This window comes from Nanorana parkeri, unplaced genomic scaffold (assembly GCF_000935625.1).
Source record: "Nanorana parkeri isolate BGI_ZX_2015 unplaced genomic scaffold, ASM93562v1 scaffold307, whole genome shotgun sequence".
NCBI lineage: Eukaryota > Metazoa > Chordata > Amphibia > Anura > Dicroglossidae > Nanorana > Nanorana parkeri.
The window spans coordinates 1181095-1199569 of record NW_017306575.1 but is presented as its reverse complement, the minus strand read 5'-3'; the positions used below and the strand labels follow the sequence as shown (position 1 = coordinate 1199569).

The window sequence follows — 18475 nt, the reverse complement described above, 5'->3', positions numbered from 1 at the left end:
GAAATCATGTTTCTACTTGTAGCAGCCCTGTGTTTAACAACTGTCTTCGCTGTTCCTGTGCATGACCCAGCCTTAGATGAAACATGGAACTTGTTTACAGTATATTATGGAAAAAAATATGAAAAGGTAAGTTTCCTATGTTGCCATAAACGCTAAACCCATTTCTCATGTGGCTCTTAAAGCTCAATGTTTTCAATACACTTCCATAAACTGCAGTTTATTACTGTAGCTTTAGTCTAAACAATTCCCATACGATGTTGTAGCTGATGCCAGTCCAGGTTTTAGACAGGCAAATGTTGGCTTCTGTTTGGTATATATTGCCTGTGGAAATCCACCCTACCCTCAGTTCTTTGGTTTGTGGCGAAAGCAGTTAATGTTGAGGAAGACCTTATTCTGTTTTCAGGTGATCAACATGGCAAACGTCACCATGAGTCTTTCTATTGGACGTGCTTCAAAAGCTCCCAAGAATACTGCTCTTCTAGCTATTTAAGTTTACTATGCTTTTTAAGGCTATGGCTTGAATACCATGATTTAAACATGCCACTGGTTCTTCACCCCGCTCCTATATAGTCCATTACGCCCACTCTTTCTCCTGATCTCTGCTCAACTGCCTGTAAAAAGTCTTTCTAAATGCATGAGATTTGGTCAACGGTACCAAATAACTTTATTCATACTTGTGTATCCACTTGCATCTGTTTTAAGCACAAAAGTATACAATGTAGCATTGTGTACTAGCTTTCACAAAGGTGAAAAATGTAGGTAAAAATTTGGCTATAGCAAAGTACGGTCAGGCGACAGCACCTCTTTACATAAGTTGCCTGTGGTGGGTGTTGTCTAGTCTGGCTAGCATTGCAAGTAAACAACCCTCTGGTAACAAAGCCTGAGTATTTTGTCTTATTGTAACATTTGTAGTATTACTAGGCCTCCATGTGCCATTGAGGAGAAAAAAAACTTTATAGTGTAGCTTTCCACTTAATACACTATCCTAATAGACTAAAGACAGACATTAACATACAATGCTTCTGGATCTTAAACCCTTTAAAAGATTGTTGAAATCTAATGTATAACTGATCTGACAGCACAGAAAGGGTTTATTGTTAACATTACCTTTTTTTTTCAAGAGCAATCCAGTAAAGAGAACCTTCTTGCAGAATTAAGTTAATCCTCCTGTCCCATCGCACTCCTGACCGGACAAAAACCCAAATCCAACTGGTTGGGTGCGGTGGTAGCAACGGATAGATGAAAGTCACTCGCACCCCATGAGATTAAAGTCAATGCTGTTATTGACTGAACACCATCTCCTTAGCAATGGCTAAGGAGATGTGTGTTTATCTCAGTCAGTAAACGGCATTGACTTTAATCTCATGGAGTGCGAGTGACTACTTTCACCTTCTTGCAGAATTGGACATGTTTTGTGCAAGCAGCAATCATAACTTAGATTATGGGACTGAGCACATGTAACAATTGTAAAATGGATGTTATCCCACTAGAGCTGTAGACGTGGCATTGCACTTAAACAGTTTTATTGCTGTCTGCACTTCCTGTCCTGGGCTTGAGGGGGTTGGTAATCTGGACTTATGACAAATGGCAAACATTTTTTGGCTAGAGTGACATTGGGTGTGTACATGTGTGAATTTTGGGCTAGCTAAATCTATCTTTAAAATGGCTAAATATTTCTTAGGATGAAACTACGTGGAGGAGGTTAATATTTGAAGATAACTTTAGGAACATCATGAAACACAACATGGAACATTCAGCGGGAAAGCACACCTACACCCTTGCAATGAACCATTTTGGGGACATGGTAAGTACATAACCTGTGAGCAACAATTAATTTACACATTAAGAGCAGTTTAAGTATTGTACTTGAATTGGCTGATGACCAAATTGTTCTGCCATTTTTAACAGGCATCCTCTATGCAATTAGAAAATGTGTGGGGAAGGAGGGGGGCTTGGGCGCTATAGGCTTGCAAGCAAGTGTCAGACCAGAGTGCATATCTTGTGTGCATGACAAAATGGTCATGCTCAGAACAGCCTGTGGCTGGTTGCCAGGGACTAAAATATGCTGCAGTCAACTTTGGCTGCTTTGTTCCCCCCTCCCTGCTATTGCATAATTACTGCAGCCATTTCTTAGAAGGCTTTCTAAACAAGTCTGGACTTTTGCGCATGATGCAAGATGTCAAAGTATGGGTGAATTGTGGGTTGGTGTATGTGTAGCCAAAACTCTGGCTGTGTTGTACGGCATGGTTAAAATCGCTAGTTATTTTGCAGTCTACCATTTGAGGAGGAAATTCCCTTCACTTGCTGTCCAAGAGATGCAACAAGAAGTTGGGAGAAAATCTTCAAGTGAGGGGAAATTCTTTTTTTTTTAAATTACACTTGTCCCCTTGAACATTTTTCTCTACTTTGTTCTGGGTACAGTGCTGAAGTTTAGGATTTCCCTTGCTTTCTTGTAACTGTAGTCAACAGTACAAACGTAGATTTTCCTGAAGATGGATGGCAAAGAGAACCTGAAAGGGGTTTTGCTTATGGCTACAGTGTCAAGTGGGTTTCCAGCATGTAAACCCTGCAAACTTTCCTGCACACATGAATTAGACTGTTGGTGCAGACAGTACCTAGCTTTAGTTGTCTGAAATCTCCGATCTTTATATACAAGGCAATTTTGTCCAGACAACTTCTATACATGGGGAAGCTTTAAATGTGTACATGAAACATGGTGCAATGTGAACATGGATGGGTTTAGTCTTGTTTCGTTTAAGATCCTGGATGTCATGACACATGTTGGTTCCTTTTGAGCTAAGTGCATATCGTGTTTTTATAATGCATCTAGATATTCAAAAGTAAAGCATGTGTTCCAGAACATGGGTTTTGGGTAACTTCAGAATGCAAGAATAATATTTGTACTTGGGATACAGAATGTAATGCATGAACATCTCTTCATTCTAGACCACAGAAGAATTCAAACAGCTAATGAATGGATACAAGCATAAACCCAATAAGACACGAGGAGCAACATTCCTGCCACCAAATAACTTTGAGGCTCCAAAAACGGTTGACTGGCGTAAAGAAGGCTATGTAACTCCAGTGAAAGATCAGGTATTAACTGAATCTGATTTGTACATGGCGGAATAAAACTGCCTGCAGAGTTTAAATGGGTTTGGCTTAATTTAAAGGACCTATAGTTGATGCTGTAAGCTGTTTCTCATTGCTCCTTTAATTTCTTTACAGGGTCAGTGTGGTTCATGCTGGGCTTTCAGTTCCACTGGTGCTATGGAAGGCCAACACTTCAGGATAAGTGGGAAGCTGGTGTCACTAAGTGAGCAAAATCTTGTGGACTGCTCTAGACCAGAAGGCAATGAGGGTTGCAATGGAGGGCTGATGGATCAAGCTTTCCAATATATTCTTGACAATAAAGGCATAGATTCTGAAGAGTCCTATCCATACCTTGCCAAGGTAAGAACACTTTTTTTATAGGATGGGACTAAATGCATCATGGAAGTTTGGGGTTTGCTGAAGCCTGGTTTATTTTGTAAACTAATCTGCTTGGGGGACCAGTCCACCCAAAAGTAATGTTATAGGTAGTGTACTGGCTTGGGTTTAGTTTTCATCAGAACTGGTTTACCTTGGAGATAAAGTAGTTGCTGCTTTCGTTATATGAAATATCCCAGTAGGGAGAGTTAAGCTCTCCTAATGGGTCCCCTTGGCAATTGAGATGACCTGGAAGCTAGTTAATATCAATCTTTTAAAAACAAATGATTTGAGGTTACTGACCCAATGTAAATGCATGCTTCGTTACAACCTTATTTCTATGTCTTTATGATTTAAAGAATCTATACTTAAGGAATGCTTGTCTGCTACTATTACTGACCTCCTGGCAAAGTTGGCTGCATGGCTCACTCTAAACTAATGGCCTTGCCAAAAAACACACCTGCATTAATAACCTAAGGTGCATTTTTATTTTATTTTTTGTATTGCAACTTCGATCAGTGGAGTTTGGGTGCAATACACTTCCTCCAGCCCTTAGTATATGCAGGCTATGCTCTTTGCTTGGTCTGTACCAACTGTTAAAACCTTTTAATGCCAACCTATGGCTGGCTAAAATGCTGACTACATTGCTCTGTAGGAGAGTTTCTCAGAAGCTATTAATATGGGTGGCTGAGATTCACTGCAAGGCATAATTTACAGATGGTATAGAACATAGGGCAGTAAATGATTCCAGTTTATGTAACCTTCACAATTTGATATGCTATTCTTTAGTTACCTCTGAAAGGTTGCCAACTGACGGCCCTCTATAAATATGGTTAATTACCTGTTTGTTTTTTTTTCTTGCATTTTAATGGATGCCTAAATCATGTGGCAGTTGTAATTGTTAAGGATACAAATCTTCATGACTTGTCTTATAGGATGATCAAGAGTGCAAATACAACCCAGACAACTTGGCTGCCAATGACACCGGTTTCATGGATGTCCAATCTGGGGATGAGAAGGCTCTCATGAAAGCTGTGGCATCAGTTGGTCCAGTCTCAGTAGCCATTGATGCTGGACATCAGTCATTCCAGTTCTATCAACAGGGTATGTATATTTCCACCAATCTTGGCTTTTTTTTTTTTCCTCTTCAGAACTGCATGTACTAATAGAACACTACTTGCAGGAATTTACTATGAACCAGAATGCAGCAGTACAGATTTGGACCATGGTGTTTTGGTTGTTGGCTATGGATTTGACGGTGAGGATGTTGACGGCAAGAAGTATTGGATTGTTAAAAACAGGTATGTTGACAGTTTAAATCTTGGGTTGGGTGAAATGATTTTTATAGATGGCTTTTGCATGTGGGTTTTGGAACCTTACTCCTTGGTTAATCTCATGCCTGTTCCAACATCTGATGCATACATGCTTGTTGTAGCTTGGGGATGTGTGATGGCATTGCAGTGTGCTTTAGAGCCCAAACCAGCTCATTGTGTGTTCTACTAATCCCATTAGCCCCAATGTAGGGGAGATGAGCAAAGATACAAAATGCAATACTATTGCAAACACCTCATCCAAGGATGAGTAAGCTTCAAGAGTTAACTTTGGCTTTAGATTCACTTAAAGGATGGCTGTGATGAAGAAATACATTACAGGCTTCTACTTGTGACGTTTTAGCTCAAGCATGCAACTGAAGTTGAGGCAGCAAGAAATGTACATGCCTTTCTTTTGGAATACATAAGCAACTCTTTGCAATTTAATGAAATTTCTTTTTTTTTCCCCTTTCTTTCCTCTAGCTGGAGTGAGAAATGGGGAAACAATGGATACATCTATATCGCCAAAGACAAGAAGAATCATTGTGGCATTGCTACAGCTGCCAGTTATCCTTTAGTTTAATTTTTTTCAAAGACATTTATTTGCTGGGAACCTGAAGATTTTATATTTGTTTTAATCAAACTAAATGCTACAAGATCACAACTACTCTGGGTGACCTCACATCTAAGCTGGATTGTTAGTGTTTTAATGTTTTAGTGTTTTATGTTTTTTTATAAAAAAATAAAACCTGTTTTACTCCAAAGCACATCGTGATTTGTAGGTCAGTATGGTTTGGCTGATAAAATGCCCTATATGTACATTGTCTGGCTATAACACTGGTCTTCTGGCTGCAGTACACCTGGCAATACTGTGTCCACACAACTAGTATTCTTGTGAGGGCAGCACCCCTGGATATATGGACTTTAAAGCTAAATGCAAGCAGTAAAGTTTAGAAAAATAAAGATTTGCTGCAGTTTTGAATGTACAATTGGAAGAGCTAATTGCTAAATATCAGCAGTGCACATAACTCTTGTATGTGTGTCTGGGGGGGGTTACTGTACTGACCATTAGGCTCGTAAACTAATCTAGGCCATCCAACTGTAACTACTGAACCAAATGATTGGGTTTTGCAAGCAGTTTATCTTCCTGCTTAAACTATTGAGACTTTTGGTATCTATGGGAGGGGGGGCCTGCAGCAAATGTCAGATGCAGTTTTTTTACTTTAACCACTTGAAGTCTGCGGTGTTAAACCCCCTTCCCATGCAGGCCATTTTTCAGTATTCAGCGCTGCGGTACTTTGACGTTTATTCCGTCATGCAGCGCTGTACTGAAATGAATTTTATACCCTTTTTTGGGGACAGATAGAGCTTTCTTTTGGTGGTGGTTAATCACCACTGCGGGTTCTTATTTTTTACTATATTAAGAAAAATATACAGAATTAAAAAAACTCTTTCCCCCTATATTAAATTCTAAAACCTTTTTATTACCCAATTTTTTGATAAAATATAAAAGATTGGGTCTAGTCGTGTAAAGACAACAAACATGTCAAGCCTTAAAATTGCGCACGTGCGCGAAACCTCAAAACGGCATTACATGAAATTGGCCATCGGCGACGCTTTAAAAGCTTTTACCGCTCATCACTTTAGTGTTATCAGTGATTGATGGCCCTAAAATGATTGCTCTCACTCCGACGTTCGTGGTGATATGTAACGTGTAGCGCAATTGTCGTTTTCGCGCGCTGACACATCTGACGCACGTTTATGTAAATGTAGGGGTGGACTTAAACATTTTGGGGGGGCGTTGTTGTACTTTTTTGACTTATTCTTTTTACAACAGCCAGATGACTGACAGGAGAATGCGGAAGTGATGTAATACACATCACTTCTGCATTCACAGCACAGAGGGAGGTCAACAAGGAGCTGATCGCCCTCCAGAGCCGGTCCCAGGCTGCAAATGGGGTAGCGGATCCCGGGATTGAAGGTGAGGGGTCGGCAGACAATCACGCCATACAACTGATCAGCGGCTATAGAGCCGCTGATCGGTTGTATGTGAAACAGCCGTTAACGGCTGTAAAAACAAGCGGTCTTTCCTGCGTGAGCAGGAAAAAAATGCTGTCTGGAGACGGTAACCCGCTGATGCGAGTCTGCCATCAGGTTTTTCTTAACGGGCAGACGGTTAAAGGCCCTGCAAGTACATATTTTTTTATTTTTGTATCTTCCAGAAATGCTCTCCATTTCCTGTTGGGCTGAAAACGCCCAAAATTTGTGGGAGCAAATTAAGACTTCAGACTCTAATATAGGAGTTTTTCTCTTCTAACCATCCACCCTTAATTGCTGGGGTTCAAATAAATAAATTGCAGATCCCCTTGCTTTACTGAAGTGATCCTGGTCCTGTATGCCAAGGGCCTGAAATGTATAGGTTTGTGGAAAGAATGCCAGATGTGGCATATCTAATACCCATATTGGTGGTCTCCACTGCACACCATACCAAAATGCCCCTTCCAAGATTTTAGGGTAGTGGATGGCACCACAGCTTAAAACTCTGCACACCGTTGTTTTAGAACTGCGCAGGCTGCCTTCAACAGTTTGCCTGACTAAGGTACCCTGTGCAATTCCAAAACATTGCCCATTTAGTATACTACAAGAATGTCAGACTCATCTCTGAAGCTGAATGGTGTGCAGACAATCTTATATTCAAGAACAATCCCTACAGATTTTCAAGGCAGTTTGCCATTGTGTGAAGCTGCAAACATTAGCATAAAGTAACAGTGTAACTACACTCGGAAATCAAAGTGAGCAATATGCAACCAGTTTTTCTTTCTCTTTTTAATGTTGATGGCAACTAAGGGGTTACCTTGATGTGGAAGACTGTTCTTACCCATATAAAGCATCACTTCCTTGCATCCATTTTCATGACCACTACAATGTGAGTTTAAAAGGTTTTTCCCCTTTTAATGTACTACATATGAGAACAAAGTCTCATCATATAGGCATGGAACATATGATTTACAATTTTGACAGAACCAGTAACTACCGTTTACTTTCCCCTGCTGTTCAGCAAAATTTTATTTCCTGTAAGGGGAAATATTTTAAATCAAGGAAGTGAGATGTATTTACTGTAACTAGAATACCACATCATGAATAATGTCCTAGTCGGTTACCTTCACATAAAGCAAGCACAAATAGCGGCAACAATTCCAAGTTTGTGATATACCACAACGTGAAGGCTAACCGTGTACACACAAGATTGCATGCTTATAAAATGTGTAGCTGTAACTCTCTAGAAAATAGAGTTTAAGTCCCAGACCTACCACAGCACCTCTGTGCTTTTTATATAGGACATAATTCCTGTGTCATGAAAGGCAGGACCGTTGGTACAGCACCATTACTACAGGCTTCTCTGCCAGACAATTGTGGGTGTTCTCTTTTGCCAAAACCTTTGCAGTGTGCGGTAGATAGGACTTTGGGCTAGTTCACACCAGAGGCAGTTGTGATACAGTCTGTTCAGTTTGGCAGCTGCATCACAATGCTTTCCAATTTGATTTCTGGTGCTCTGTTAACACCAGTCAGTAAAAAAGAAAATCCTGCTTGCCATATTTTAGCTGCACCTGCATGTAAAAGAACACCTCAAAATGCACTTGAGTGCACCCAAAAGCCAATTTTAAGCTTTAAAAAAAGCCGCAAGATGCATGCAGTTCTGGTGTGAACTGGTCTGGGGGTTACAAGTGCTACTTTTGGAAATACATATTGGGGTAACAAACCCTGAAAAGAGGTTCGTTAATTTAATTGGTTTTGGTAAATTTTTGGCTTCTATTACAGTGCAAAACCATCCTGCCTTAATACCCTGTCTTAAGCTGGCCATACACCTTACAATTATCTGCAGATTTTCTGTGGTCAGATGGAAAAAGTGCAACAGATTCCTCCATCTACACTTAAGGCTTGGTTCACACCTGGGCGTACGGAATATGCGTGTTTGCGGTAAAAGAAATGCGCGTTTCCGAGGGCTATTTGGCTGTATCCTAATGGATACAATACGCCCCAAAGAAGCTCCTGTACTTCTTTGGGCGTAGGGTGTTTTATAGTGCGTTCCTAAGCGCTGTAAACCGCCCAGGTGGGAACCATGCCCATAGGCAATTATTGGTTTTCACATGTTGAGACAAGCAAGTTGGAAGCAACTAAAGCTCACTGAAGATGGAAAGGCTTTACTGGAATATTGAAGCATATTTTATGGCTCTTATATGCAAGATGCTTAAATTGAGTCGAGTATCCTTGAGATTTGCAGCTTTCATTTGTCATTACTCCGTCCCTCAACTTTGTATACTAAATAGATATGTATTGGATGGCTGGCCGTCTTGCACTGCATTGAAAGAGTAAATTTGTCACTTCGAGGTATTGCTGAATTCTCAGCAATTTGGATTTCAAGATACTGTATTTGTGTGTTTTTTTTTTTTAGTAATTCTGCCAAAAGTAATTGTGTAATTTACAAGTTGATTTTAATTCCGATATATAGACCTGGCTAAAAATGCGTTTGCCACATGTATTTCATATTTATAACAGTTTGCCATCTGTAGCCACAGACAAAGCATCACCATTATTCAGTATGTCTGATAATGGTTTAACCTCTAATCCAGGGGACTCAAACCTCTGGCCCTCCAGCTGTGGTGGAACTACAAATCCCATGAGGCATTGCAAGATTCTCACAGCCACAACTCCCGAAGAGAGATGCATCATTGATTTGTAGTTTCACCACAGCTTTGGGCCGGAGGTTTGAGACCCCCTCCGTCTAATCACTAAAGACTCCACTGGGCTGACTGTTTTTTTTTTTAAATGGTTCACCATTGTTTCCTAATCTAAGGTTAGCACTAGGGGTGTCTACACAGGGCTTTAACATGCTTGGTTAGAAAAATTGTGTATGTTCTACAATCATTGCACATGGATGATCATGCAATTATATCTGTGGGTTCCCTTACAATTGAGCTGCTGTAGATCAGAGCGGTTTTCTTGCTTACATTCATGGCCATTAGTGACCCCTGTATCTATCCCATTAGTGACCCCTGTATCTAGCTATTTACATTAAACAATTGTAAGTGTGAATTCCCATGTACAGAAAAATGTATTTGGTATGGAGTTTCCCTTGCTATAGGGAAGACAGTTATTGGTAGCTGATGTATCACATTATGTACTACAGTATGTAACATGGTACACAGTTCTGGAGAATGAAAAGATGTTGATTTGTGCTAGTGGATGGTTGATTAATAGTATGTGAAAATAAAGCTGCCACAATCAAGACAGTAGGTCCTAAAAGTGATCACAATAAAAATGCGGCGCTAAATCCCCCTTGGATTGTATTAACTGAATGACGTGCAGTCATACTTATAGAAAAAGTAGGTGAGTCAAAAACCTTATTAGTGAACTATAATACACCTTTTAAACTGGATATAAAAATTAGGATGCTCCAGTTATTAGACATTTTTAAATAAAAAAAACACGAAGTGAATAAATCACAGTAAAAGGCACAATAACCAAAAACTAACCGTGAATATCATAGATAAAAATTTGGGGACAGATAGAGCTTCCTTTTGGTGGTATTTCATCACCACTTGAGGGTTTTATTTTTTACTATATTATAAAAAATTACTGAAAATTTTGGGGAAAAAAATGCCTGTGAGGGCTTACATTATGTTAGGAAACAATTATTATTACCCAATTTTGATTTGGGAAATATGATTTATATTTCACTTTATGGACAGCTTATAGAGGCAGGTATTGGAACGCTCTCCTCTGTATTTCTCCAGATGCTCTCAGGATGTTGTTCCCCATACATTAAAAGAGGCAAGAGGGACTCCTCATAGTGAAGCAAGCTTTAACTTTTATTAAAAACATACATATAAAAACTTACATTTCAAATATAAAGCGGCCGGCAACTCGTAAGCCTCCGTGCTTACTTCTGCATTCCTTTGTGACGCTGTGACATAGGATAGGCCCCTAGTGCTGGAGAATACCTACAAACTTTCCAGGAATGAAGAACACAAGTTTGTTTCCTTTTCCCTGACAAAGCAATGAGGAAGACTGCTGTTATGAACTTTCTGCTTGTCACTGTCATATGATCCTCTACTGCAGACCTTAAAAAAAATAGATTCTGTGTTCTTTCCTTATTCTCAAAGCAACGTCAGATCTCACCGACACAGGCTGCAAATTTACGTTATGTAATAACCTGTCTGATAATTAAAATGTCACTGGAAATGTTATTCTATTGCATTTACCCAATGATGACCTTCTGACATAAAATAGCTTGCAAGATAAATATGAAAGGTGAAAAAAAGAAAGGGATTATGTTATTATTATTATACAGGATTTATATAGTGCCAACAGTTTGTGCTTTACAAAATGGGGGAGATGGTACAGTTGCAATACAATTTCAGTACAATAGGTTTAGGTATATAATAAACCTAACAATACATATTGATATAAGTAATGAAACACCATTTGGCCTTTATAGTTTTTGGAGGCTCCGGGGTCTTTAACTGCCTCCCGGCCGGCCATTGTATAGGAAAAAGGTCTAAAGATGGCCCGTTGGCCCCGCCCACTCGCACGTGCTGTGCGCAAGTGGGAAACTGCCAGAATTTAAAAACCGGCAGCAATGCCCGTTTACATACAAGCGATCCGCCGGCAGATCGCTTGTATAAGGTGTCCCCCTACTCCATCACAATCCCCCCTCCCGGGACCAGCATGGTGGTTCTGTGACAAGGGATCATAGGGAGCTCGGTACACGATCCCCTCTCTGGTGTCAGAATGCGGAAGTGATGTATATCACATCACTTCTACATTCTTGTGTCACTCTCCAGCTTCAGAAGCTGATGAAGCAGATCTCGGCTTCATCACCTTCTTTGGGGGGTCCTAGGTGACAGAGGTTTTGGAGACCCCTGATGTCTCCATAAAGAGGACCTGTCACATCTATGCTATCACATAGAGGGTTTCTTAGCCCCATATGTAATAACAATAACGTTAAGTGAAAAAAAAAAAATAGTAAAAAAAATTTAAATTGCAAAAAAATAAATAAAGTCACACATGAAAAATAATTTTTTAAAAAACATTTTTTTTAAAGTCCCCACCCATACATGCATGCATGCGAAAATGACAATTGCGCCCATTACACCGCACATGTTACATATCACTGCGAACGTCACAGTTAGAGCAATAATTTTAGGGCCATCAATCACTGATAACACGAAACTGATGAGCGGTAAAAGCTTTTAAAGCGTCGCCTATGGCCAATTTTGGGTATGGTAGTTTTTTGCGATTTCGCTGGTGTACGCAATTTTAAGGCTTGATATGTTTGGTGTCTATTTACCCGACGTGACCCCGTCTTTTATATTTTACCAAAAAATTGGGTAATAATAATTGTTTCCTAACATAATGTAAGCCCTCACGGGTAGGGCCCTCCTTACCATCTTGTTTTGAATTGTATTGTGATTGTAATGTCTTCCTTATATTGTAAAGCACTGCACAAACTGTTGGCGCTATAAAAATCCTGTATAATAACAATTATAATAATAATGTTTAAAAAAAACGGGGGTTTTTTTCCAAAATTTTCAGTAATTTTTTTATAATATAGTAAAAAATAAACCCCCCAGTGGTGATTAAATACCACCAAAAAATGGTATAAAATTCATTTCAGTAGAGCGTTGTATGACGGAATAAACATCAGTCAAAGTACCAAAGCGATGAATACTGAAAAATGGTCTGGCCAGGAAGGGGGTGAAAACACAGCGTTCAGCAAGTGGTTAAAGGAGAACTATGGGGTTAAGGCTTTTCCCCATAGTTCTCCTTAGGGTAAAGGGAGGACACAGACTAGTGTCCTCCCGTCACCCTAGGCTCAGCATACCGCGAGCTGTAGCTCGCGGTAAACTGAGACGCCGCAGCTGAAGCGGATCCCGACAATTATGCCGGGATCCACCCAGCTGCGTGACTGACATAATCTACAACTATGATCTGTTCTACTGATCCATTTCTTTGAATTTAGGAGGGTCTGCTTTTGGTTTAGATCAGATGGTCTGTAATGTTCATAGAAACAGTAGTTGAAAGCAGCTCTCTGGAGTTCAACAATGTATGTATGCACACAATGCAAAGTTAAGCAACCAGTCCTATAGCTGACTTGCTGCATTACTACAATGTTTTTGTCTGCAGTTGTCATTTGATTTGATGATACATCATGATGCATTTGATGATACATCACATGGTACTATATTATCCCATACCACTGTGTGTTGTGTCACCATAGTTATTATCACACTCATTTATTATAACTCATATCTGGTGCTTAGATTATTTCGCTATGGGTCAGCGTGTCTGTGGATTTCTCTTTAAGTTATTATTTATTTATTGTTGACCATTTAGTAACCAGTTATTTTCCCCATTGAGAAACATATGTAGCATACTGTATGCTTATTGAAGATGTCTATTGTCTATTGTTATTTATTGCCTTCTGTTCTAAGTTCCATATAATTAAAACAGAGAGTACAAATATTAGAATTTGAAAAACAACTCTGAAGTAATAGAAGCATTTCACAGTCACTGACAAACGTATGGAACCTGGGGATGGATGACAACTGTGCCGCATGGTTAAACCACAGGAAGTTCTTCACTCTCTAATAATATATAAATGTATTTTCCACTTTATTGAAAAAGGAGTATAAACCTGTTTTGAGGGCGTTTAGCAGTGTGCTTGCAATGCAAATAAATGTGTGCATTGTTCCACAAAAGATGCTGAGGCTTCAACCAAGAGCTACAAAAACTTAAATGTGCCAACGCAAAAGACAGACTGGGTGACTGACGTGGTTTCGAAAACTACATCTCAAGGTTCTGAGTCATCTATGTAACATGTTTGAATTCATACAAAAAAACAGTGTTAAGAACAGTTGGGATGTGCGTAGTGCAGTAACCCATAGCAACCAGGTAGATTCAATAGACTTTAGCTAATATCAAGCAGACCAATTAAGGATAATTGGTGGTTACTCTAGCTCAGAGGTTTTCAAACTTTGGCCCTCCAGTTGTGGTGAAACTACAAAGCTCATAAGGCATTGCAAGACTCTTTAACAGCCACAGGCATGACTCCCAGAGGTGGATGCATGTTAGGATTTTAGTCTCACCACAGCTGGAGGTCTGAAGTTTGGCTGCCACTGCTCTAGGTCATCTTTGTTCAACCAGCATTCTGTGGGGACCTATAGAGTTTCTCTAATAGTTGCTAGTAATCAGTGGCAGAGTGATCTCCAAGCCAAACTGACCACCAACGCTAGAGGGCATTTTCCCACTGGCGTCCTATGCAAGGACCACAGATTAGGGGACTCATTTTCCACTTATCACCATTATAAGGGGCAACTTTTCCACTGACCAACAATTTAAGAGAGTACTTCCTACTAACCACCATTGTAAAGGGGGAAAAAAGGTGAAAGAGGTTGCTTTAGACTGCCTTCATCAAATGAATTTGTTTCAATGTATCAGGCAATGCAAAAATCAATGATGCCAATTTAAATGAGCAAATCAGATTTTACTTTTCATCAGTTTATTTTATCAGCCCAAACAAAAATCAGCCCATATGGTTGTTTCGAGTCGCTACGTTTTGCTCTTATTAAAAATGCCTCTGTGTCACAAATAACATGCTTGTCTCAATGACACTTAATGCCATTTACCATTCATTCATTTGGTAAAATCAATATATGTTGCAACAGTCAAATCTGTTATCAGATCACTTGCCACTGTGTCATCGTGTTTAGTCTGTACACATCAAAGTGTATGGAGCTCCCTTGCATATGATTGTGACCGAGCAAACGGGGAAATCTTTAGCCCTGGTTCACACCTAGGCGGCACCGTTTATGCGCCTTGTGACCATTTGTATGCGCGTTTGATTGGCAGCTCATAAATCATTGTGGGCAATGGAAGGACGCGCATATATAGGCGCAAAACGCTCACGAACATGTGCAACATGCTTCTGTTGTGCGTTTTTGGGCATTTCCAATGAAGTGTATGGGGAGGAAAAGCGTTTTTAACTGCCCAAAGAAGCTCCTGTATCTTTTCAGGCATCTGGCGTTTTCCTGCTAGGCGTTTTTCTGCGCAGGTGTGAACCAGGGCCATTCAAAATCATGGGATTTCTTGTGTTGGGCAGTTAAAAGCGCTTTTCCAACTGCTCAAAAACTCCTAGGTGTGAACCAGGGCTAAGAGTCTTTAGAGCTGGATAATTACTGTTTTATTTTGTCAGTAATAACATCTAGAAGAAATTTTGCTTAAAAAATAATGTATACAAAGTTTGTCCACTTGTGTCAAATTACTACTACTATTATAATTATATTAATAATCATTACTATTATTATTGTTGTTGTTGTTATTAAAATGTTACATTTTATAACTGCAAAAAATGCAGGGACTATAAAACGCACTTTTTATGATGCTGATGATGAAAGTATAATATATAAATTCATAGTGTTACGCTATGAAAATATGTCCTCAATATAAATTGCAATTAAACAAGTTCCAGTGATACATATAAAGTGTAACACCCTTTCAAATCCACACAATCTGTTACACTGCGATTATGCACCGTGCCTTTCAGTGATAACATAGACCTTATTGTTTATACAAAACATTAACCTGCAATTTATATTGAGGTCATATTTTCATAGCGCGACACAACCATTTTTTATTTATTTGAAGCAATAGGTGGTACCTTTAAGTGTTGTAGCTTAACACATTTGGGGCGGGATATTATTGATCTAAAAGTATAATATATGGTACATTGTAAAAATGATAGTGTTAGGGCCGACATTTAGCTGAAGTCAGAGAGAATTGTTTGCTATTTTGTACATTGAAGTAATGTTCTGCTTATCAGTTTGAAAATACATATTTTTATATACCCGAGGTGTGCAGATCATGGTTGCTTATGCCTGAGTGCTATTGTTAGTTTTAATACATCAATGGCATAATCTTAATAAATTTAGTGCAGCTTGTGAAATTGCCAGCAGTCTTATCGGATGGCCATGGAATGTACAAAAAGATCCTCCAGTGGTCTAGTTCATATTGGATTTCCTAAACCCATGTGACAAAAACAAGTTTTTAATGCCCCACTATGATTCAAAAGCCTTTAATATATGTAAGGAACAGGTATAATGCAGCTCAGTAAATTAGAAATGACCTCACACACATAGGTATCTCTCAAATTGCTCTTTGAATCACAGCAATGCACTTGATTAGAGTAATCTGAATCAACATGGATATCCTTTAATGAGGTCATTGAGTTCCATGCTTGGATTGTGCCAAGTTCTCTGAACCATTTGCACGTGATCCTTATGTGTTAATATTGCCTGACTGAGTCAGCACGTCTTTTCCTTTGTATGTGACAGGGCAACGATGTTAAAAAAATTAACCCAGCCTATGACAGGGGGATCTTCCTTCACTTTGTTCATTCTTCACATGACTCAAACGATGCGTAGGGCGGAGATTTCATAAGCCTTGCTTGGATAGCACTTGTTGTCCTATATTTCATTGCGCTGGGTGTAATCAAACATAACAGTGGCTGACAGGTAACTGAACCATGAACAGAGTACTTCAGCTATGTACTGTGTATAGTAGAAATTCAACGGTTGTGTTCTAAATTCTAATCAAGATTTTTACATGGATTAATGGTTCTTTATCCAAGGATTTTATAATAGCTCAGATCAGATATAAAGAACATAAGATGTTTGCAGTCACATGTAGTGAAATTGGGTAATAAGCTGCCCTATATAGATGACAGTACAACAGTTTTCCTGTCAGAGACAATGAGTACATTATTATCTCACAGTTTTCACAGAGGACAATTGGTTGTTGGAAAATGAAAAGTTGTCTGGTTTACTAAACCATGGAAGTTTATACACCTGTACAGCCCTTATGGACCAGAGCAATTTTTACATTTCTGCTATGGGCCTGTTTATTTTGCAATAACGTTGTCATTACTTAAAGTGTATGTAACACCTAACAATAAACATTTCTTATTTGCTCATACTTGGACAGTTTAATTTACCATTGGAAGTTATATTTGTTCAATAAGTGCAAAAAATAACTGTTGATTGTGCAACAAATGTTGTGCGTTCATAACATTCTGCGCTCTCTTCCTGTGCACAAGTCGGGGATACTGAGATGAGGATGGGGGAGGTGATAAGAAGAGATTAATTTAAAAAGAGTGCATAGGTCACATTGGGGGTTTTATAGAGACATTTTCACAGCCGGAAATTTGCCTTTATGTGCAGTTAGGGGAGGGTGTACAACACATGCCCTGTGCACATCAATTAAGTTTTTGGTAGCCTGTAGCATGCCCAGTTTACCAAATTCTGGTCCGAAGAAGAAAATCACAAACTTTGAGAGAGTTTCAGTCTTGATGTCATGCCTCTGAGATCTTTTCTCTCACTTTGCAGAGAAGCCAAGTTAGTCCATACAAATCTGATTTTTTAAAGCTGGTTCTGAAGAATTAAACCAAGTGACAGTTCTTTTTTTCTCTTAGGGACACCTGTGGAGAAATATCTGCACTTGGGTTCCTGGGTTTGCATAACTGCATTGACTATTATGGATTTATATTTATTTTATATTATGGAGAATGCAACAGGAGGAGCTGGACAGGAGCAGGAACACCCAAAACTCCCAGGTGAACAGGAACAGGGATGGGAACTATGGGAGGAAGATCTCACCGTTGGAGCATTGAAGATGTATAATATAAAAGGCTAACTGGACCAACAGGCTCAAACTATACATAAAATAACACTTTGGGGGGAATGATCCTTAAAAGGTGTCATTAGGATACGTGGAATCTTCTGACTTTAAAAGCTTGGTGTAAAACTTCAGAGCAGTTCCACCCTAGTATGCCCTAGGTTTTCTTAGGAGTCAGACAGAACTTTACCCTGAAAAACACTTGAGAGAGGTTTGGAACTGTGCCACAATCAGAAAACAGAATGTGCATGGAATAAATGTGTTCTACTGGCTGTATTCCAGCTGTAGGGTGCATGCCTATCTTCTGTACCCCCAGTGGAGGACCTGATCTAGGGTGTAACTGATTTTTGGCTACTGCCCTAAATGAGGATACTTCACCATTCTGACATTGATAGAGCAGGAACTAGAGGCTGTGACATATGCTGGGGATTACACAGCTACCACTGTGCAAGATGGGACCAGAGCCTCCAATCCAAGTGGTCCATCATAAGGAGATCTAGGAAGCTTTGCATATTATACCTGACAATACTTAGTCTTCAAATATCTTCTGATGTATGGAGGACATACTGTGTGAATGAATGTGGACAATCCATTAAAAAAAAAACATTAAATGTGTGTGTATACATTAAAAAAAAACCCATGTTAGTGATAAGCTCACTGTGCTGTTCCTGTGATGAAATCATCTGTGAAACCGGATCGTTTAGATAAGGGCATGTTTTGCTTCAGCTTGTTTTAGAAAAAAAATAGCAGTTCCCCTCCTCCTAGTGTCAGGTGTTAGGTGTCTCATGACATTGTGCAACAAGCTAAACAGAACAGCTGGTAGCAGTATGTAAGACTGGTATATACAGTAGTAAGTATATTTTAAGGTCAAACTTTTGTTTTTCTATTTTGGATAGTGCTTAAGGGCCCTGCGTTCATGGGCGGGAGGGGGTGTTGCAGTGCTATTCATGTCAATGGCACAGCAG

The 18475-nt window shown here is 39.4% G+C and overlaps 1 protein-coding gene across 1 annotated transcript; it reads left to right on the top strand.

Moving 5' to 3' along the window:
• On the top strand, positions 1 to 5537 carry LOC108788146 (cathepsin L1-like). Its single transcript, XM_018557874.1, has 7 exons — positions 1 to 126; positions 1682 to 1804; positions 2947 to 3096; positions 3229 to 3453; positions 4404 to 4572; positions 4652 to 4769; positions 5262 to 5537. The coding sequence occupies exons 1-7, from the start codon at positions 7 to 9 to the stop codon at positions 5359 to 5361; spliced, it is 1005 nt and encodes a 334-aa protein (XP_018413376.1). The 5' UTR covers positions 1 to 6; the 3' UTR covers positions 5362 to 5537.
• The last annotated feature ends 12938 nt before the right edge of the window (positions 5538 to 18475 follow it).

Bases quoted from the DNA above. Each gene is read 5' to 3' on its own strand.
- LOC108788146 (XM_018557874.1), top strand. From the start codon at position 7: ATGTTTCTACTTGTAGCAGCCCTGTGTTTAACAACTGTCTTCGCTGTT. The intron at 3,454-4,403 runs GTAAGAACACTT...CTTGTCTTATAG, and splicing joins CCTATCCATACCTTGCCAAG to GATGATCAAGAGTGCAAATA. The intron at 4,770-5,261 runs GTATGTTGACAG...TCTTTCCTCTAG, and splicing joins TATTGGATTGTTAAAAACAG to CTGGAGTGAGAAATGGGGAA.